The sequence below is a fragment of the Astatotilapia calliptera genome, chromosome 3 (assembly GCF_900246225.1).
Source record: "Astatotilapia calliptera chromosome 3, fAstCal1.2, whole genome shotgun sequence".
NCBI lineage: Eukaryota > Metazoa > Chordata > Actinopteri > Cichliformes > Cichlidae > Astatotilapia > Astatotilapia calliptera.
The window spans coordinates 9,745,346-9,767,228 of NC_039304.1; the positions used below are offsets into that span (position 1 = coordinate 9,745,346).

Below are 21,883 nucleotides of genomic sequence, written 5' to 3' on the forward strand. Positions count from 1 at the left end.
GTTGAATGAAAAAGAGTAGGGGTGTAATTTTTTTTTTCACATGTTAATAGGGGAAAGCGCGTACGCAGTCCCCACTACCATAAATTGTGCAGTTGAGATTCCCACATTTGAGGAATTCACAGAGGTCAGAATTGCCTTTGTGCAATGGCAAAGCCTCGCTCTGGATGAACCACCTTTGTGATCATGGTATCATCCCTGCCAGGTAAGTATGAGTGGGAGACAGCCGGGCGAGGGGTGGGTTTCAGCCGCATACGAGTCAGCCTGACGGTTTTACGGAAATAAGCAGCAACACAATGTTTAGTGGAACACGATCATAATTTAAAATCTAACTCGTTCACCAAATGATTAATGCTATTTTATTGACATGTAATAGTTAATTTGAAAGTTAAATAGGCTGAGATTTTCCCATAATGCTTTGCCGCAATGTATGGGTTCGACGTCGCAGCTTACTTCCGGTCAGCGAGCGTTTTATTTTTTTTTTAAAGTTTTACAAATCATTATACAATGACAATGACTAGGGATTCATTTATGTAATATATTCGGCAAGCGTCCAAAATGATAAGACTAACGTGATAAGTGAGGCTTTCCTTTTTAACTGTGGTTTCATTCAGCCAAATTGACCTGGTGTCTATTAACAGGTGTTTCCCCAGCTTTGCTCACAAAAGATTAATAAAACTGGAGTAAAATGTTAAGAAAAAAATAAGTACACTGTAAAACAAGTCCATATGGGACAAAACATGCGTCGACATTCGTCTATTTTACGAATAAACTGCTCCAGCAATGTCATGCTAGCGTGGCTGTAAGAGTACTGTGAGTTTTGGCGCCATCTAGTGGACCACCGAACAGAGCGACATGCTAACCCTGACCAGGGGCGGGAGCATGTGCAGTAGGCCAGCTGCTATGAGCCCAGTGAACACACGGCTATTTTGCATAAACGCAAATATTGAATAAAAGTCATCTGGCGTTTAAACAAGAACTTGTTTGGTGAAGTTAAGCTATCAACGTGCACAGTTTTAGCTGCCATAAACGATCCCATACTCGCATACATTACAGTGTAAAGAAAACAGTATAAACGGCTACTCATTAGCAGAGGAGACCTACATTATCCGACACCTGGTGATGCACAAGCTTACCAGCCTGTTAACTTAATTAGTACCCTGAAAGAAAAGTTCAGTTACAGCAGGGGTTATTAATGATTTATTAATCATTGGCTTACCCATGGACTGGCGCGACACCACCGAGTTTAAGGCCTCAAAAGCGACATTTTCAACACTCATCTGAGGAAAGCTGAAGGTGCCATTGAAGATGACGACTGGACTGTTTTTATACAGCCCAACATACAGGGAAAACTCCATAAAATACACGACGTATTCCAGGATAAACAGACTGCTGAGTAAATAACATTTAGAGAACGATGTCTGTCTCAAACGCACGTTTAAGAAAGTCATTAATTGTCTAATATTTGTCGTTAATTGACCGTCTACTATTTGCTTATATCAGTAAAAGCCCGTGGAGCCTGTAAAAAGAAAGAAATGTCCTGTTTTGCAAGTATTTTTATGACATGTCATCTTGTGGCTTTATTTGTCCACGGCCAAAGAGGTATCCCAGGTATTTCACTTCTTGTGCTCAGGCACACATTTGGAGTCGAACCAGCCACAGTCACAGTGCTGCTCCACGTTTTGCTCTCTGATTGCTGGCTGCATGTTTAGCCAGGTGATTACCTGTTAAGCCTCTCTGACGGTGGGAGGTCGAGAGCAGATAGAGCAGAGTATACCGTGAAGCCATTCACAACACAAGAGGAACACCGCTAAAAGAGGACACGATCTCTTATTGCTCATACTAACTGGACACAGAGGTAAGGTAAGCAATGTGCAGTAGAAAAAACAAGATCAAGTACTAACAGTGATAGAAAACACTGTTTCTTTTTATCTTTAAGCATTCCTAAAACTGTTAATTTTCACATTTCCAAACAATAATAATGGATTGCATTCATATAGCGCATATTCACTAATATGTTTAATTGAAGTACATAGTGCACTTATTGTGGCATGTGTGTCTCTGTTTATCCACAGCATGTCCAAAGCAGGAGAGCGGACCCCTTCAACAACTTCCGCTGACTCAGCCTCAGCAGATGGGTAACTTGAGATCGTCTTTGTGTGTCTTCCTCAAAGTAGAATAAATTTGTCTAAAAGTATGCACGATTTCCACAACTCTGATGTGTGGCCGTGGTAACTTCATTCATTACCTCAGGAAAAAATGTTCGAATTTCTCAAGCAATAAATATGCTTATTCGTAAGATGATTTTTATAGCAGAGGTCTCTGGTGTCAAATGTGAGGAAGAATTGTGACTTTACATGTTTTAGAAAAGAAGGCGGCACTAAATCTCCCAAGGGAAAGGAGTCCCCATCAGGCTCAGTCTCCGAAACGCCCAAGAAGTCTTTGAAGAAGTCCAAGAAAGTCTCTGAGAGTAAGAAAAAAGTCTACATCTCCGTGCTCAACAGTATTTTTGGGGCGGTAAGTATTTTTACCCATTCAAATGTGCTGTACAGCTGTGACCTTTGACCTTTACATATTCAATCACAGTTTTAGCTCAATTTTATATCCCAGTATCAAGTTTTTCTTCACGCGCATTTGTTTAAAAAAAAAAAAATCATTATCCATTTAAACGCCATGACAACAGTCACAGGTGTCACATGTTACAATGTCAGGAGCCAGGCGGAGGTGAGACGGTGTGCTTACAGGTGTGCTCCTGATCTTTCTGGAGCTTTTTTCCACTAAGCCTGGTGTGTCTGACGTGTTAGTCGCCCGTTAGCACAAGCTTAGCGTCACAATTCATTAGGATGATCCAAAAGAAGAGCTCCGTCAGAACGAGACCGTTTGTTTTTTGATATGTTTATAAATGATAATTACACACAAGTTAGCAATCTTTGATGTCATGAGCATCACACTCATTTACAAAAATGAAATGGTGTCGATTTTATTCTGTTGTGGAGTATTTGACTTTGTTTTTGCTGCTGTGACATGTCTGATTCGCGTGTGTGCAGGACAGAGAACTGGCTCAGGCTGAATTAGACGGTGAGTCTCACTCACACCTACATCAGCGTTACATTTATTACACTGAGGTGTCGGGCCTCAGAGGTGATCGCCTAAAAATCCTGTTTTGTGTTGTCAGTGGTGAATTATTAGAGTTTAAATGAACTGTTAATGTTAAAATGACTGCCTAAACCCAGCTTTTGTTTAGTGTTTTAATATTTTAAGCTTTTTTTTTTCCAGTTCTTTTTTTTAATTTCATTTACTTTTTGTTTCTTTCCATCTTCATAAATCTATTGTATGTTCAAAAGTAGGGAGAAATGTTCCCAGACCACACCTTTTCATTACATACTGTAACTATTTTTCAACAGTTTTCCTTAAATTGTGTGAATTTGGGTGCTAAATGTTATCAGTAACTTTCATGTTCTCTTTGCAACCCCTATGATATTCCTCACAGAGCTGCACGAGGCCTTTAAGGAGTTTGACTACGACCAAGATGGCTACTTGAACTACAAGGACGTGGCTGAGTGCATGAGGACTATGGGATACATGCCCACTGAAATGGAGCTGCTGGAAATAGTGCAACAGATAAAGATGAGAAGTGAGTCCACTGAGAACATGTTTAATGAAATCGACCAGTCGATTTCAAATCTTTATTAAACAGTCAAGTAAAAAAAACAACAACTCCATATTTGGCCATGTTTTGGCCTTTATTGGTTCACTTAAGAGCCCCTTTCTTCTTCACAGTGGGCGGGTTAATGGACTTTGAAGACTTCATTGAACTGATGGGACCGAGGATGATGGGCGAGACGGCGGACATGCTGGGACTAAAGGAGCTCCAGTCGGCCTTCATGCAGGTCTGTCAGCTAACGATGACTCAATTACCGCAGTTATCGAATTAGAGCGAATGGACAGAAATCCCAAATAAATGTGCGCACACAGTATCATCGGATACGCACGTCATTTCAAGTACTTTGTTTTTCAGTTTGATGTAGACGGAGATGGAATAATCAACCTGGAGGAGTTGAAGGAAGCGCTGAAGACCCTGCTGGGGGAGAAGCTGAAGAAAGGAGAACTAGAGGAGATCTTAAAGGAGCTGGATATTAATGCAGATGGGAGCATTGATTTTGAAGGTGAGAAGACATCAGCATGTTCGGGCCATTAACTGATTCATTAGAAGTGTGCGTGTTTTTACACTTTTCAAACTTTTCATCCACATTCACCATTACACCAACAAACCCCTGCTCTTCTGTCAGATGCCACACACTCACTCAGTTTTCTGTTTTCTCTTCTTTCTCCTTTTGCTCAGAGTTTGTGATGATGCTCTCTATTCGCTAATCGTTCAACAGACCGACCAACCATGGACAGACTGCTTTGGTCCACAGCTGTATTCACAGTTAGGCTCACTTGTGTTTGTAACCTAGCTACAGACTTTTACTACATAAAGTGTGGCCTAGCCTTGCAATAATGCTGCATGTGACGAACTTCTGCATCACTCCCACATGTCATCAAATGCAGAATATGCCGAGTGTTATCATTTTGTAGATCCATGAACATTTTGTTGTGATATAGCATGTAAATAAGACTGCAGTGTTTTGCTATTTTAATAAAGAAATCAAACTCACTCATGCCTGTCACTGAAACGTCAGGACACATCACAACGAGCATCACGTCACAGCAGACTTCATTCCAAAAACATCTGTTTTATTGTTTCCAGGTCATTGTTAAACAAAATAGGAATGATAGTGATCATTATTATCCAGAGAATATAAGTTAAATATAAATAAGATCATGTCAGGTCGGCTAGCGTCAGAATTAGAATTGCACATTCAAATCATCAGAAAGAAAAGTTTCACATTTCAGAATCAAATCCCACATCAGGCCGGCATTTAGCGGTGGTACCGAACCCAATCATAAGCCCAATTTATCCTCCATTTAAAACTCTATAAATATATCACTACATTAAACTTAATCTGCGTATTAATATCGTAATTATTGTTCTTACTATAACGTCAAACTAAACCGTAGCTCAGGGAATCTGTAACATGCAGCACGAGTAATCTGCTGAGATTTACGTCTCAATGCCAGGCGAGAAACGGAAACACGAGCCAGAAAAATCCAATTCCCGAAAAAGCACAGAGATGGACGAGGCGCTGACGTCACAGGAGTTATAATCAGGAGTTTGTCATGCATTTTCTCTCGTATGTTAGACTTTTGAGATTCTAAAAATACACATTTCTCTTGTTTAGAGCTGGTCACAATGTAGCTTTGATGCATTATTTATCCTTCATTTTTTAATAAAACTAAGTTTTACACATCCACACTGTAAAACTCGTCTTCAAACCACAATAAATTCTGTGTTGCATTTCACAGACAAATAAAAAATGCTCATCATTAATTTGATACTTTCCACTGAATACCAGTCACTTATATTTTGCACATGAAGTAATTTCAAAATAAAAGCTCCTGCTCTCCCTCGTACGACCTCCCGTCCATTTCTCCTACTTTCACTGGAATGTTTGCTCCACTTTTTGCACACTTCGTGACAATGAGCAGCACCATCCCAAAAGCAGATTTAGTAAACAGGTGCATGTACTGTACGTCTTCCTTGCGCGAGAGAACTTGCTCGGTTCAGTTTGTGTGGTGCTCACATTGGCAGGATTGAGGGTGTTCTGGCTTTCCCAGGATGACACACACTAAAACCGGTCATGGTACTTTAGGATGCTTTGGATTAAAGCCCATACCGAATATTCTGAATGCATGCTGTACCATTCTGACTGCTTTGCGAGGTTATACTGATTTAATTAACAGTTTATTTTTGTACTGTAGATCTGTTTGTATCAATTATGTACTTAGTCATCATGAATGGGCATGCTGTCCATTGGTCACACTGCAGTAACTCAAATCACATCACATCACAGCATCCTTCTGTGTGCAGCCTTTAACACTACAGCAGCTACGGTGCCTTCATTTCTTCACGTCGTCTTCGTTCCTCTACATGCTGCCAAACATCTCAGTGTCCCTTCTTACTTCTCAAACTCTGTTCATCTCTTTAGGAAACCCCTTTCTTCCTTTCTTTAATCCAACTAGATGGTAGGTATATAGATAAAGACAGATAAGCTTCTTCTATTTTTTCTATCCACGACACACTGCGCCTTCTTTGATCAACAGGATCTGACTAGTAAGACTTCTCAGTGGTCCTCTATTGTTTACAGCTCGTTGGTCAGCTCATCTGCAAACTCAGCCATGATGTCATGCACCCAGGTGTCCTTTTCTTCCTGGGAAGTGTCAACTAGGAAGACAGTCAGCTTCCTCTCCCAAGGGGTAGTGGCTTCCTGTACTGCCTCCAGCTGGGCCACCATAGGCTTCTTCTCCACGTGGTGCCGGAAAACAATGGAGGCCTCCTCGGACCACTGCCTTTGCTTCACTCCTGCGGAGAACCAGGAGCCAAGTCCAAATGAGAACCAGGCATAAATAAATAGGTATAAATAATAAGTAATAAATTAAACGGAGGTCTTGCAGATTGATGTAATTGTACAGCCCAGTTGACTGAGTGTCATGTGACGTGTACTCACCAGCCAGCTGAGCAGTGATTCCCTGAAACGGCAGCTGTCTGAACTCTTTGATCAGAGGCCTGAGCTGTGTGCAGCTGACCAGCTCGTGCTTACCATAGTCCAACTCATAAACAGACACCAAGCCGCTGTTCAGAACTCCCTTCACCAGCACACGATGCCAGCTAAAGAATCGATGGAGAGAAAGCACACGCACTTACAATTCAAGTTCTTAACAGCATGCGTTGTGAGATTTGTAGTTGTAAACTCACCTGTTTTCCACTTTAGCAGCATAAATCTGATTCTTCTCTACGTTTAGTGGTTTCTCCTCTGTTTTGTTGTAGTAGAGAATCATCTCTCCCATCAGCACTACCAGTCTGTACATGTCTCCCCATGGCTGTAGCACAAAGTGGCCGGGGTGGCACGCCAATGATACGTATACATCCATGTTGTTTCCTGAAAAAACAAGAGTCCAATGTGAAATAAGAACATTGAGGATTAGAGCATTCAAATGCAGTATATACTGTGTGGTGGGTGTTTAAACAAGACAAATAACAACAGTGTTTTCTTTAGACAATATACTCTTCCTTGGTACCTATAGTGGGCAGCTCTAATGGTGGTGGCAGCTGGAGAGAGGATGTGGGGGATGATGGTGTTTCTGTCGGGCTGCTGGGGGTGGTGGTGGTGTTTCCACCGCCTCCACTGCCTTTGGGCCCTGACAGAGCCCTCCTGAGGTGAGGCTTGACTGGGACATTAGCTGATGTTGGGCTGCCATTGGTGGAGTTACTGGCACTGGAGGTCTTGGTGGATGAAGTAGGTGTGGAAATCCTGGCAGAGCTGAGAAAGTCATAAAACTAGAAATTCAGTTTAAATGAATTACAACTGAGAAAGGAGAAAAAATAGACATTAGCTGGAGGGCACAGAGTTAACAGGTGAAAAACCATCATCGAGAACCTGTGGCTGGTCAGGAAGACGTCTGGTTGCTGCTTTAACAGCTCGGACTGGGCCATCTGACGGTTGAGGCTGCGGTCCGGGTCATGGAAGTTCTTGTCTGTGAATAAGTGGACGTGAATGCAGCGCTTCTTTTCATCCACTTTGGCAACCTTGGTGAGTGTGGAGGGACACGAAGAAAAACATAGAGGAAAAAGCACAGAAAACTCATTTAACACATTTACGGCTGCGTTTAGTTTCTTCATAGTAGAATATTTTAGAACAGAATATATTAGAATACTTTTCACAGTTGTTTTGAGTTTCTAAATCAATCTAAATATATTGCTATATGTAAAAAAAAGGATAGTGTGAATGTTTGTAAGTCTATTTCTTATCATCGTCTCCACCTCTTCAGCTCAAAAGGCCAAAAAATACATTTATAAAGGGGACAAAGCCATTTACCTTCATACTACAGTCAGTGGTGTTCAACACTTTGTCTCGAAGCCACTGCACAGCATCTGGAGTCCAGGATCCAACACTGACAGCCAGGTCTGCTAGACAGCACTTCACAGCCTGAACACAGGTTGCATGCATCAGCTTATCTAACAATATGCCCACATTTCTACAGATACCGTCTAAATCCTAACTGTATAAATGACATATATGATCTTATTACTTATTTCTCTGGTCGGGTGTTCACTGTCTGCACATTAAAGACATAGACCCTGACCTGTGGTGGGATAGCCATAAGGTCACGGAGGAATGGGGGAGGAATCTCCCTCAGCTCAAACACCTCGACAGAAGCCTGCACGCCCACATCAATGAACAGGATGTCCAACACTCTGCTGCCATGAAGGTTGGTGATCTAAAGAGACAAGAAAGCGTCACGTTATTAAAAGTTATAGATAAACAGATAACTATACTTGGTACTGATTGCAACACAGGGATTAACAGGTTGTGACTGCTTATCAAAGGTTAACAAAAGGAAATAAATGGTCCTCTATTGAGCAACAGTCATTTTGTTCCTTGTTTAATAATTCACATTGTTTATTGCAGGAAACAGTTACCTCGACACGGAACCATTTTCCTTTGTAGCGAGCCAAACATCTTTTCCCACAAAAAGGTCGGGAGACCAGGAACTCTGATGTTACCTGGAAGAAAATTAATGGAATTAAAATCTTTAATAAAAAAACAAAAAAAACCCCATAATTGTTACATTTGACTACAGCGTTACAATGTGACTTTGATCTAAAATGTTTCCTTATGTTTAATGTTTCATTCTGTGTATTTCTGACCTAAACTCATCTGATCCAATAAATCTTCCGTCTTAACACAACACGCTGGCAGCTCTGCTCTGTTTACCCAAACGCTGACGTAAAAATGACGCTACACGCTTTAAAGGCCGCTGAACTCCAAAAGCATCCGCTGCACTGTGCTGCAAACAGACTAAGTGGCTTGGCCATGTCTTAACTCCAGATTAGCAACCTAATCGTAATCTGCCCACAACACTGCCTGAGAGAAAACACATGGCATTGTTACATTCACAAAAGTCTTTTTAAGATGACGTTGATGAGCTCCGATCTACTAATTCAAAGAGAATTAGAAGAAGAGATAAAAGGTTGGATTATTTTCCAGTTTGTACACAAGACGCATGTATGTATGACCCAATGTGATCCAGTTATTTAATGGCAATACATGCATTTTTATATAAGCTCTAAGAAATGATGACATGTAAAGCCACAGAAAGAGAAGTGTGAGCTAGAAAATGAAAACCTCATTTGGAACAAGTCTCATTCAAGTCCTCAGAGCCTGAAATTAGCATGAAGTTTTCTGAAGGTAATCTACTCAAACATAGCCATGAAATCTTGGAGGTGTCTGCAGAAAACCGACTAATTCTGTTTCACCTGGGCCTACTGCTGGGCAAAAGCGACTGCGACTACACAATGTTCAGTTGAGTTGTTTTGACAACTGTTGTTTGCAGAGTAACGTTCAAGTGTAGCCATTTAACAGTGCACAAGGAGACACACTATACTGAAAATAGTAACATAAACAGCTACAGTGTGTAATAGATACTATTATATAATATACTTGAAATAAATGTAATTTAAATGAAATAATATTTTTGCATTTTCTACAACACGCTGTCTGTTCTTCTGCATATGCTCAGCTGTAATATTTGCATATCAATTAAAAATGACAAGATATCAGTCATGTTAGCTGTTTTAGCTTTTCTCTTACACTGCGATAAGAAGATAGAACATATCAAGGCTACAAGATTATAATCAATCTGCACACTGATAAAAGTATCACAGTTCCAAAAAAGCTCTGAGACAGCACACGAAGCAGGCATTTACCTGTGAGTGGAAGTACGTCTCTATTTTCTCCAGCGTCTCATTCATTTTGGTAAGACCTCTGGAGGGAGGCTGACAGTAGATAGTCCCATCAGAACAAACGCTACTGATGGCCACATTCATATAAGCGCTGTTCACCTGAGGACATCCATAAAAACAATTTTGCTGTGTTACAAAACCACATGCATACCCACATGTATTCACGCACAATCATTTCGGTACCTGTAACGGACTCGCTAGCGACTTGTCGTGCAGAGCTTTCATGCAGGCAGCGTTGATGTTTATGTCATCATCCTGCGACGTGTCGTACAGGACAACCAGAGGGGTCTGCCCTCTCTCCAGGATCTCGGCCAAGAGAATCTTTCCACTCGCCATCGTCTCAAACTTCTTCAGCACCGCCGGGTCCTGACAAAATGTCTCAAGGCCTAGGCACACACAAAGACACAAAAAATATATATTCTCAGGTACTAGAAACCTTTGGAGAAGCTCTTTTCCATAGAACGATCAGATCTGTTCAGATCTGTGACTGGGCCCTGCAGCACTGAACATTTCTGACTGGTCGACTGTTTATTGGCTGCATTACCGACATCTACTTACACAACTTGAACAGTTATGTGCAAAATGACGTATTGGACTAATCTCCACAGCTTTTCGCTGTGCGTGGAGGCAACTTTGCTTAAAATCCCGGGAATAAAATCTCAGTCTTTTGTGCATATGAACCAACTAGGAAAGGAAGAAGAAAGTTTGACAGGAGTGGCAACAAATTTCTTTAAGTAATGTTCAGTTTTCTTCCAAATTACTTGTGTTTTTATGATTAAATGACGAGTACACCCACCTGCCAGTTTACACTTGGCTGCCTGGAAAGACAGTTTAAAGAACTTCTCATGCAGTTCAAACACTTTGTTTTTGCTGATCACCTCTGAGAAGCCATGATCCACATAATACACCTATAGAGCCAAAAAAGAAAAGATCAGAGGGAGAACTTATACGTCCTCAAATTAATCCTTCAGGTCATTTCCTGTGTTTGACCCCTCACCTTGACCTTGTCAGTCATGACCTCACAGACTTGTGCCCTCAGAATCTCCTCCTCTTCCTCCGCCCTGACTGCAACAAGCTGGCCCGAGGATAGGGATGATACAGGTGTTGGGCTGCTTTGGTCCAAACCATAAAACTCTCTCATTTCATCTTCCATGGACTCCTGAGCCTGGGAGTAACCCTCACCGATGTACCTGCAGCGGAGGAGAGACAGTCAGGGATTTATGCTCTCTGCCTTGTTACGACGCAATCGCACAACTTCTGTCTTACCTGAGTAAAACCCCGTTCGTGTTGGTCGCCTCCACCACCAGCACAGAGGGGTACTCCTCTTTGGGGATCTGTAGTGGAGGCACTGCCTGGTTACTGAGCCTCCTCCCCAGCTCCTTCCTCACCCTCAGCTCCTCCTCACTGGCTGAAGAGTTCCTCCTGTTGCAGTTCTCGTCCTCTCCTCCTCCACCTCCAGTACTGCTTCGCCTGTACAGGATGGCCCTCTTGGGGTTGTCAGGCATCGGGTAGTCGATGGTGCAGATGTCAGAGAGGAGATCGAGGCTGACCAGAACATGTCCTGGCAGTTTGGTCTTAAAGACACATAAGATATAATAATATTATCAGGTTCACCCGGCATGTACATGAAAGTATACTGAAGTATTACTGACTTTGTAGGTGTCCTGGAAGAGCTTGGGTAGCGCATGGGCCCACAGGCCACTGGAGTACTTCACTAACAGTTCCTCCAGCTTCTGCTTCAGGTCAGGGCTGAGGGTTGCAGGGGACGAGGGAGGGCTGGGTGAAGAGGAGGATGAAGGTGTAGACTGAGAAGACCGAGAGCCAGAGCGAGTCGGACGAGTGCTGGGGGCTCTCTGTTGGACAGAGGATTGGAAAGGTTTGTCTGCGGGCACGTTTGTGGTTGTAGCAGAGTTTGGGTGGGTGAGGATGGGCGAAGAGGAGGAGGAAGTGTTTGTCTGTTCCTTGGCAGGGTAGAGAAGCCGCTCTGATGGGTTGCTGCTGCAGGTTTTCTCTACCTGGAAGGACAAACGGAGCAGCCCTATTACAAAAGCATTTTGCATTGCACTACAGTGATGTTTTAGAATTATCTTTCTCTTTGCTTGGAAACAGAAACCCTTATTAAGCTACCAAAGCACGAATAATAATTACAGCATCATAAGCGACACATACTATGCAAATGTGCGTCCAGGTCTCCAGGTCTTTAATGGCCTCTGTGGGCAGGTCTTGTTTGTAAAGCTCTCTGTACATCTGAGGCAGTTTGGACACCCAGAAGCCATTACTGTACTTCGCCAAGATCTCTCTGATGTGACCTTGGACCAGTTGGGGGTTGTAGGGCTTTGCTTTCCCAGAACCAAAGCTCTCATTTAAGTTTGAGGGTGCTGGAAGATAAATAGAGAAAAACAGACAAGAAGGAAAAAAAGATCAAACACATGTATAAAGCCCACTACTGCTTCTAAAGTAATCATTTCCTTGGACCTAAACTATTAGATTGAATGACGTGACTTCACCTCTAAAAGTGAAACAGAAGCAAAAGAGAAAACAAAATAGGAGAGTGAAAAAAGCCCCATAACTTCTATTTTTGTGTGCTGACTCAAAGGAAATCCAAAATAAAGGAAAGAACGATATAAAACAAAAATTACTAATAATCAGAAACGAATTATCTTCTGCCGATTTGGAGGACAGGATACACAACATGTATTTTTAGTGTGCTGAAAAGAAGCCTGTCCTACTTACGAGCGGTCTGCTGGGAGTTTCTGGAAAGGTGAGCGTGCACCTCTTTCTGAAACCGTGATGGTAGGGTCATCCTCCTGAACACAAGAGAACAAACAAGAAGGATAATTAGCTTTTTGCAAGTTCTAAAAGGCAAAGAAAAAGAAAATACTGATGACAGGCCGTCTACCTGTTTCTTCCTTCTTTGTTTAGAACGTCTGACTCTTGGGCCATCCTTTAAAAAAACATTACATTTGATTTGGAGCTGGAAGGTCTTTTATCTTATTTGAGGCAAAGCACAATCAGAGCTTCAAAAAAACTCAGGTAACATTTCAAAGTCCAAACAGATAGCTTGCTAAAGTTCTCAGAATGATGACCTGTTAATCCTGAGATACTGCACAGCAGGAACTGCATTGCACTAGTTTCCCAATGCAGTGATCTGCTGAGTACCTCTATCTGTGCACTGAGTAGAATATCCATCTCTTTACTCTGCTGAAATCTTCACTGATCTTCCATCAATTTCGTCTACCCCTCATCTTTATCATGTCTGAGGGTCAACTCAAATCACACAGCTCTGTTTAAACATTTCTCCAATCAGTCAGAACTCTTGCCTCACTCAGGTACATGTTAATGTAATCATGCAGTCAATAAACAGAGCAACAGCACCATTCGCTTCAGAGCCCCAAATGGCTGTAAGGACATTAGAATGTCTTACCTACACATAAAATCTGTATATTACAAAACACAATAACAGGAAATGTGCACTACACTGACCTCTTTCTTTATTTTTTGAGGCCTGTGGAGGTGGTGAAAACACACTGAAGGAATAAACAATTAAAAGTAAATTCAGGCTTTTTATTGAAGCGTCCTGAATAACTACAGATGTTATTTTTATGTAGCAACATTAACGTGGAGGTCTCCACCAGTGTTTTTTTTATTGGCTGGGCAATAAAATGACTGAAAGCAGTACAACAGGTTCAGTCGTGCAGTGTGCAGACATAAAGGTGTCCAAGTGTTTGCCTGCCTCAGCACGTTGGCAAGAATGAAGAAGAGTAGTTTTTAATTTGAGACAAATATAGTCGTTTTCTAAAGTTATGAGCTTTTATTGTACCTTTTATTGTAATCTAATGAACCGTCTTCAACTTAAGTAACGTTTTCCTTACTTCACTGGTTTTTCATCAAATGACATATAAATGATGTTTAAATGTAATTCAGTGTTGTACTGCGCCTGTCTTTTTACTGAATTTACAGCTTGCACATCCAGGCAGCCCATAGTGCTACTGCACACACTACGCACACACACAAATAAATGATGATGACTCTGGCTTGCACAGTGGAACATCTAGAGGGATACAGAGAGATGTGCTGATTCACTCTGTGCCGGTTTAGAAGAGTTAATCTACCACAGAATAGAACAGGGATTAAAACGGGCTCATGCTCCCCCTGCACTGGGCTCGTGTCCCCTGCCAATACACCAGGCGTCCCACCCTGTTGCCCCATTGTGCTACAGAGGGCCAGCAGCACCTTCAGTGATACAGATATAGAACTGATGTCAGTTGTTTTCACAGGACGGTGAACTAAATAGTGGGTGGATGGAAGTGGGAGAAACAGTCATTGAGCAGAAGTGATATTTGATTCATTGTTGATGAAATATGATGTAGCAAATGACAGCAGCAGCACGAGTACAAATGGAACAATGTTAGATACATTGATAAAAAAGAAGGAAGAACAAAGGTAGAAAGAATGAAGTGAGACAGAATACAGAGAGAGAACCAGAATAATGTGGAGAGCGTATCATCAGCCCAGTGCTGAATAAGCAGCAGCAGCAGGGAGATGGTTATCATCCAGAAACCAAGCAGAGTTCAACCAGACATCCATTCACGAGCAGACTCGTGAATGCTCGTTTTGATTCAGCTCAGCTCACACAGGTGGAGAGAAGGCAGAAAGAGAGGGTAGCAATGAATTTTTACGTTGCCTATAACTTTATAAAAGCAAATAAAGACGACAACAAAATGAGCTCTTTTATATCGTCCATGACTGAAATATTTTAAAACAACTTTTCTGGCATGAGATCTGAATTTTCTGAGCACAGCTGCCTGTGGCTCATTACTCTACATGGGTTTCCAAAGGACTGTGGAAGTCTGCTTGATGACTGATGCATGTAAGTGTACAAAAACCCCTCCACAAAAATGTGGAGGTGGGGTTGAAGGATGTGAGCCTAACTAGATCTTTTCATAGTGAAACCCTAAAGAATTTTTCACTCTTTTGTCCAGTTCCAAAGACTGGATTTTGCTATTGAGGGCATTTTATATCATCTAATCAAATAAATAAACTTAACTGACAATCTGAAAAGTGAAACACCGCTCTTCTCAACCTTCCCGCTGGATCTACTCACTCTCATCCAAATCCAAATTGCTTTACTCACTTGTCTGGAGGTTGGTTTCCTTTCCTGTTGGATGTGTTCTGACTGGACATCTTGTTCGGATGCCCCCCAGTCTTGCCCTCTGATGGGCCATCCCTTAAGTCTCTTGCCTGTCTGAAGTCTCCATGTCCAGCCCCACGGCCAGGGCCTCCTCCTCTACCCCCACCTCGGCCACGGTGGTTCGGTTGCCTCAGAGAGTTTTGAGGTTTGGCTGTGGAGAGAGAGAAAGCAAACATGAAAAAAAAAAATAAAGTTATGGACTTGAAGTGAATACAAGTGCAAGAACACAAACACACACACAACCTAACTAAGCTAAACCTGATTCTAGGACATGGACAGTGTGCCTGAAATCCTTGCAGTTGTTGCGTTCTACTGTAAAAAGTCCACGTGGTCACAAAAAACAGGCATTTATGTCACCCAGGCCTGAAAGAAGCCTTCAGGCCTGCAGAGCTGATGTGCTTTTAAAATCTAAAAGGAGCAAGTCCAGGTGTTTCCACTTGCTTCCAGTCTTTATGTTCAGTTAAGATAACCGACACATGGCTGTAGTGCACCAGTTATTAAACTGATGCCTCATTTAGCTTGAAGCGATTACGGAAAACAAAGTTTATTCCTTTCAACTGGCACAGCTAAGGTGAAACACAAGTTCAACTGTATGCCGTATATGTTTAGTTTAAGACTGGAGGTACATGTAACAAAAAACGTCAGGATTAGTCTGATGTGAGTATAAATCCAGTAATTGTAATCCATTACAGTCCCTGTTTATCCAGCAGAAAGATGGAAAGTCAGAGTTACACCATTCACATTTGTCCTGACATCACATTTCTGCGCGATGACCTCACCAGTATACCTCCTGTGCATAACCCTTAGTCATTTACACTCCCACACTCTGTCCTTTTCATTTCTTCCTCACACTGACTCTTCTTTTATTTCCACTCTTTCTTCTCAATCTCTTTGCTTCTCTGCGAGATCCAGAACTTTCTCCTGCTTTCTTATTCACTCTGTTCTCACTGAATCGCCACAATTTCTATTGAGAGAAAAGAGCTCCTTCATCAGCCACTGACTTCAAAAGTCATCAGCAGGCAATTCCCGCATCTAAATCTATTCTGTGGAAATCCTATTGGCCACTGGCACTCAGTCAATTAATAAATCAGCCAGTTAATAAATCACTGAACTATACACACAAACACACACACACACACACACACACACACACACACACACACACACACACACACACACACACACACACACACATTAGAGAAACCCAGCAGGCATAAGCATAAATCCACATGCAGATACAGTCAAGGACAAACACCCACAAACATACACACCAACACTAAGAGCAGACGCTGCATCACCTCACCGGCATGGACACACAGTCCCTGGTCTGTCTCTGCCTGAATAATAATAACCCAAGCGGGGAGGAGAGAAGGAGAGGGTGCATGTGCGTGGGGAAGAGAGAGCTTGATTTGTGAATCAGCGTCTCCTCGCTTGCAGCTGACTCTCAGCTGCTTCAGACCGTGTTAGCCTCAGATTTCAACATCCTCCTCTTCCTCCCTCTCTCTCTCCTTTTTTGACTCCTTCCTTCCTTGTCTCCTTACCATTTCACCATCCCTCCATCTTTCTTCTCCTCCAACCGTCTCACTGCCACTCTTTCTCTCTCCTCTACTCCTTTGTCTCCCTCTCTCTCTTTCTCCTCCCTGCACTACCACCTCCCACTTCCTCCTCTGGCTCTCAGAATATCCTGCAGCATCACAGTCTAGCAGAGGTGTGTGCACTGTAAATGTTTTAGTGCAAGTGTGTGTGTGTGAATGCAAAACGATAAATAAAAGTTCAGAAATGTTTGCGGACACGCAGTAAGGATGTATACGGGCTGAGATCTCGGTGCACCTGATGCTCGCGTGCAGCCCTGAATACTGTGGAGCTGCTTGTCTGAGTGTGTGAGATATCCTTAGTACCTAAAGGATGAGCAGGTCTCCACAGAAGGGCAGTTAAACAGGGCAGCTGTTCATCTACAAACTGTGAGGCTGCAGCACATAAAGCATTTGCATTTTGCATTGTCACAGCACTGAGATAGACACTGAACACCACTTCTGTTTCTATGCTGCTGCAGCAGCACTGCTGCACTGTAGCGCTAGAGGAGTCTGGAAAAGCTCCTTTTTGTTGTGTGAAAATGTGAAAGTTTGGGTACTACAAAACTGCTTCGTCATCGTCATCGGGCTTTTACACAGCAGATGGCTCCACTAAATGGCTCACTTACCAAATCGAGCTCTCAGTTTATCTCTGAAAAGTGTTTTTTCTTTGATTTTGAGGAAAACTGCAACATTAGGGTGGATATTCTACAACAATACAACAACGTCCAATCTCTAGGTTGTTTATGCTAACACATGTTCAGTTTTGTGATGTAATTCACTCAGTCTTCAATCGCTTTTTCTAGCCGAGCTCCACATATTCATGCTCCTGCAATGACTGCAAAACAATAAATACTTGGAGTTTTACTCTGAACTGAACCTGATGGAGAGTCAGAGGGAGGGAAAAATGCCAGTGCATATGAGGATACATCTTGTTTAACTTTTTACAGTGAGCAGAATAAAAACACGTCTCCCTGTCCTTTCTCAGCAGTGCGCACACAGAGAACAACATTCATGTTTCTTTCTTCCTTTTACTTCCCGTCAGTGAGCACGATTACAAGTCTCAGACTTGTTAAGTGTGTTCCATTAATGTCTGAATATAAGTATGTTAGAGTTATAGTTAAATTAACATGTGCAACAATTCCAGTCTCATGCTCTCTTCTTCAGACACTTTCAATCGAACGCAGCAATATAAACAGTTAAATTCCTCTTAGTGCCATTTGGCGAGCTGTGCCAATTAACTTTGAAATGTAATATGAACTATAAACTTTTTGAATTACTGACAACAGCAGACTTTGAGAGTTAATAAATATGTAAAAGTGTTTTCACTCTATGAATGATGGTCAGGTTCGAGTTGACCTTTTCAGGCAGCAGTGTGGCTGCTCTTCTCTATCAGCCCATCAGTTGTAAAGCCAGGTTGTGTGACAGCAGCCCTGGTGCATAGCTCTGGTTTAGTTTCACACACTGCCGAAAAACCCAGAGCGTCAGGCACATTTACGCATGTGTCACAGTAACGGTATCTACATTGCCCTAAATCAGCCTTACTGATAATTACCAAAATACTTTCGTTAATGGTTCATCTGCAAGTATACAGAAGCTCTTCAATCAAAATATTGTTAATGCTAAAAAATAATTATTGTAGTTATCCATGTATGTTCAAATTTGCCAATTAACAAAAAAGCTAAAAAAAACAGTGAAATATATATTTTTTCTAAAGTTATCGCAGGTATTTACCTGCACGCCTTAACTGAAGAATTAGTTTTAGTGGTTGAATGCTATGATTGATTAACGTCTGACTTCTCAGAAAAGTCCAGTCTGCCAGTTCAAATATGGGTATACAAACAGAAATTCAGTTCAGTGAATTCAGCAACTTTTACTTTTAAACAAGTTTTTTAACATTTTTGTGTTTTCTTGTTTTTATCACAGGTGGTTTATCAAATCTGTTGAGCACTGCAGATTTTATTTCTGTATGAAATGCATACATTTATCTCTGAATAAAGCCTGCGCTCCATCTGAGTCTCAATCCTCAGGACCCACAAAAAGTCCAAAGCAATTTCTAACATATCAGTTCAGCTGTATATCATTCACATATTTATTCTCCTGCAGCCTGCTGACTGTGAGCACACCCCTGACTCTTCTGATGTAGATACGTATGAAGATGGCAACTGACTGCAAGAGGATGCCTCGCCGCTTCCTGTGAAGTGCGCATTTCAGAGGGTAAAGAGATCGTGAGTTGACTGCACATGGTCCGAATAATTTGGGTCGTGCTGCGGTCTCCAGTTACTGTTTTCTATGTTGGCCCAGGGAGGTCAAATGCATCGGAACTTAAACATAACACCAGCAAAATAGAAAAACATAGCAGAACTTTGAATGAAAATATTTGCCAGTTTGTCTAAAATGGTCATGCATAAACAAAGATGTACTTGAAAGCTAATAATCTATTAACAAATCTATGCTTCTGTTTCTTTATCAAAGAGTCATACGGTTGAAGGAAGAAAAACAGTAACCTTTGGATTTAAGGATTGTTTGGACCTTCTTTATCAGCAGCAGAGCAGTCAAAGTATTTGTGGAAGCTGGAGCTCAGACCTGCTCATCGAATGTCCACTCATTCTTCCAAAAAGAAGTTTCTGATTAGCTTTCCTGTTACCACGTCTGATGTTACTCGTTCTCTGACTTCATCCCACAATGCACCTGGAGGCCCACCTCTAGGCAGAGTATAAGCAGCACCTAATCCTCTCCTTTTACTAACAAATGAGCTAATTAACTGATCAACACACATTCATTATGAATATGCTGACGTGGACATCCCTGTACGGGTCCCAAATTTTTTATTTTTTTACATTTTTTTTACCATTGAGGACAAGCGGGGCAGCTGGTTTGACCCTCATCTGGGTGTTGACAAGGTGAGGTCGACCCGTCTTCTTGGATGTGCGCTGACGAGCCACCACCTTGGCTAGATGACCTGTCTCCTTGGCCCCTGAGGCAAAACAAACCACCTGGAAATAGAGAATGCAACAAGCATGCAGTCGTGCTCTAGTGTAATGTAAACATGGTTAAACCCTGCAGGCGTAATGCACATCACACAATGTAACAATCTACCGATGACGTGTTTAAAGAAAGAAAGCAGAAAAATATATATCATCCATCGCCGCTTATGTGAAGCACATCGGCACACACCTCTCCCGAGCGGCTGCGCTCCATGCGGACTAAAGATGGCATGCTGGCTAGAAGAGCATCCAGGTTGCTGTGTCCCATCTGCTTATGTGGTATGTGCTCCCCAGTCAGCTCCTTATACTCTGACTGCAGGTGTGACAATGACACTCCACCTTTGTTGGACTGCAGGATGCCCCGCAGCATTTTTTTTGCCACCTCCGCATCGGCCATCTGAAGAAAAAAACACAAAAACAAACCCAAAACGCAACTTTTTAAACACTTCACTTCTGAAATCTTTTATTCTGATAATGACGCAAACCCATACTAATGTCCACACAGGCTGGGTTTACGCTGTAGGTCAATGAAGGACTGGTTAGGCAAGTTTTCATGAAGTGTTGATCAGATTTCAAGAAACAAACAGTGTATTCAGATCAATCTAAATCTCTGTTGCAGACTAAAACTGCAACTGAATTCTGAAGTCATAGTATCAGTAGAGTATTTGCTTTTTCTTTTAGGCATAAAAACCATCCATGACCAAAGCAAGCAAATGTATATAAAAACCTGCTTTTGAAAAATACAGTAAATACAGCAAAGAGCTCCTCTTGTTTGTGTTTTTATTTTGAAAAAGGCTGTTACATTCCATCTCTGCACAAAAATGCTTTCGGTTTCCAAACTAAAGCGCCCTGCAGCGGAATTGAAACATACAGAGCTGCTCCCTTTCGAACTTTAGGCAAAAGTAAAACGAAAACTTTAGGTTTCAACAAGCATTTGGTATCAACTCTCGCTTCTGACCGACATGGAGACACACCCTGAAAGCAGAATTAGGGGTCTCACCGGACACACTGGAGTGTAAACAAGTGGAAATCCTCAACTTGCCCCTTAAAAAATTACAATGACTAAAATTTAGGAATACGCGAGATCGGGCACACTCGGAAAGCGTCAACTTTGCACTTTGGGAAACACACGATATCTGATCTTCTTTCGAAATTGGTCCCCGAAAAATCAGTTTTTCAAATTAAAGTATTTCTAAATATATTTATCCGTTCAGGTAGTACCGTGATGAAGAAGGTGGTGGAACTGGAGCAGGATGAAGTTAAAGTATCAGACTATTTCAGAATGAGATGGCTTTAGGCCACTTGTTGATATGGCCACTCTGAGCAGCGCAGACAGCAGACGGGAGAGGGATGAATGACGTAACGTGTCACACTTTAACTCCACACCCTCCATCGGGACAAAACTATTTGCTTTAACTTTTTCTGCCTTTATGAGTTTCATGAGCAAAAACTGTGCTTAAGTGGCTCTGAAAAAATACAATCACACCAACAGAGCATACCGGACCCGGTAAATAGCCCGCTTACGCGACCATACTGCGCGCAAAATCGAGTTAAATCCTCCTACCAAAGCCGGGACAGCGGCTACGTCGAGTTAGTTAAAAAGCGACGTCAAAATACCGGAACTACATAAATTCTGCCTTCATAATAAAACAACCGCGATACACCGGTTACCTTTCCCAAGGAAAATGACTAACAATAGCTTTAATTTTGAAAGTAGCTGCCGGAAAGAAGGTTTGCAAGCCCGATTGAACACTTTTCGTCTTTTCAACCATCAAATCCGGGAGTAGCCACCCCCCCAAAAAAACAAAAAAAAAACCACCACCGGCCAAGCTTTATCATGAGTTAAACTTTTTAAGCCCCATGAAAGTTATTCTAAAAGCTACCAGAACAGTCTACCTTGCTCTGCACAGACGAGGTGGTGAAGTCGGGACCTGGTCCAGTCGCTGTGGCGCTGTCACCGCCACGGCGGTTGGCTTCGTTCCCGGTGTGTGCCGGCCGGCAGGCACAGCCTCTCCTCCGCCACCTGATTGGTCGGCTGCGCATAGGCCTCTGGATAATTACACGTCAATACGCATCCAGGGACCCGATACATCCACACCAAAACGGTTGTGTGTGTGCGTGCGTAATAACGCATGAAGGGCCTTCGTGTTACTGTAACACAGATATGTGTAATAAGTGATCAACCCAAAAAAAAAAAAATAATAATAATAACAAGAACAGAAGAGAGTTCTCT

At 42.1% G+C, this 21,883-nt stretch overlaps 2 protein-coding genes and 1 non-coding gene across 6 annotated transcripts; 1 reads left to right on the top strand and 2 right to left on the bottom strand.

Moving 5' to 3' along the window:
* Window positions 1-48: 48 nt before the first annotated feature.
* On the bottom strand, window positions 49-210 carry LOC113019793 (U1 spliceosomal RNA). Its single transcript, XR_003272100.1, has one exon. It is a non-coding gene; the product is annotated as a U1 spliceosomal RNA (small nuclear RNA).
* Window positions 211-1,775: 1,565 nt separating this feature from the next.
* Window positions 1,776-4,654, top strand: LOC113018563 (calcium-binding protein 2-like). 2 transcript variants are annotated; one of them, XM_026161664.1, is made up of 8 exons: window positions 1,776-1,855; window positions 2,073-2,135; window positions 2,364-2,514; window positions 3,045-3,075; window positions 3,488-3,631; window positions 3,778-3,887; window positions 4,016-4,163; window positions 4,340-4,654. In XM_026161664.1, the coding sequence occupies exons 2-8, from the start codon at window positions 2,074-2,076 to the stop codon at window positions 4,366-4,368; spliced, it is 675 nt and encodes a 224-aa protein (XP_026017449.1). In that variant the 5' UTR covers window positions 1,776-1,855; window position 2,073; the 3' UTR covers window positions 4,369-4,654. The 2 variants fall into 2 exon arrangements, with proteins under 2 accessions (XP_026017449.1, XP_026017448.1); XM_026161663.1 differs by having other exon boundaries at window positions 1,779-1,860.
* A 63-nt stretch (window positions 4,655-4,717) lies between these two features.
* On the bottom strand, window positions 4,718-21,714 carry tdrd7b (tudor domain containing 7 b). Of its 3 annotated transcripts, none has more exons than XM_026161656.1 (21): window positions 21,547-21,714; window positions 19,841-20,047; window positions 19,515-19,659; window positions 15,036-15,243; window positions 12,801-12,845; window positions 12,635-12,708; window positions 12,071-12,279; window positions 11,554-11,916; window positions 11,168-11,475; window positions 10,899-11,091; window positions 10,698-10,809; window positions 10,085-10,287; window positions 9,866-10,000; window positions 8,579-8,662; window positions 8,242-8,376; window positions 7,974-8,084; window positions 7,536-7,684; window positions 7,177-7,418; window positions 6,854-7,037; window positions 6,606-6,766; window positions 4,718-6,460 (listed from the first exon to the last, which is right to left on the bottom strand). In XM_026161656.1, the coding sequence occupies exons 1-21, from the start codon at window positions 21,691-21,693 to the stop codon at window positions 6,240-6,242; spliced, it is 3,636 nt and encodes a 1,211-aa protein (XP_026017441.1). In that variant the 5' UTR covers window positions 21,694-21,714; the 3' UTR covers window positions 4,718-6,239. The 3 variants fall into 3 exon arrangements, with proteins under 3 accessions (XP_026017441.1, XP_026017444.1, XP_026017442.1); XM_026161659.1 differs by lacking the exon at window positions 21,547-21,714 and adding an exon at window positions 20,872-21,392; XM_026161657.1 differs by lacking the exon at window positions 12,801-12,845.
* Window positions 21,715-21,883: the final 169 nt, after the last annotated feature.

What these genes read in the sequence shown, in the direction of transcription:
- LOC113018563 (XM_026161664.1), top strand. Translation starts at nt 2,074, where the DNA reads ATGTCCAAAGCAGGAGAGCGGACCCCTTCAACAACTTCCGCTGACTCA. An exon ending in TCAACAGTATTTTTGGGGCG is followed by an intron (nt 2,515 to 3,044) that starts GTAAGTATTTTT and finishes GCGTGTGTGCAG; the next exon opens with GACAGAGAACTGGCTCAGGC. An exon ending in GGCTCAGGCTGAATTAGACG is followed by an intron (nt 3,076 to 3,487) that starts GTGAGTCTCACT and finishes TATTCCTCACAG; the next exon opens with AGCTGCACGAGGCCTTTAAG.
- tdrd7b (XM_026161656.1), bottom strand. Translation starts at nt 21,693, where the DNA reads ATGCGCAGCCGACCAATCAGGTGGCGGAGGAGAGGCTGTGCCTGCCGG. An exon ending in AGCGCAGCCGCTCGGGAGAG is followed by an intron (nt 19,660 to 19,840) that starts GTGTGTGCCGAT and finishes CTCTATTTCCAG; the next exon opens with GTGGTTTGTTTTGCCTCAGG. An exon ending in TCATGACTGACAAGGTCAAG is followed by an intron (nt 10,810 to 10,898) that starts GTGAGGGGTCAA and finishes TTGGCTCTATAG; the next exon opens with GTGTATTATGTGGATCATGG.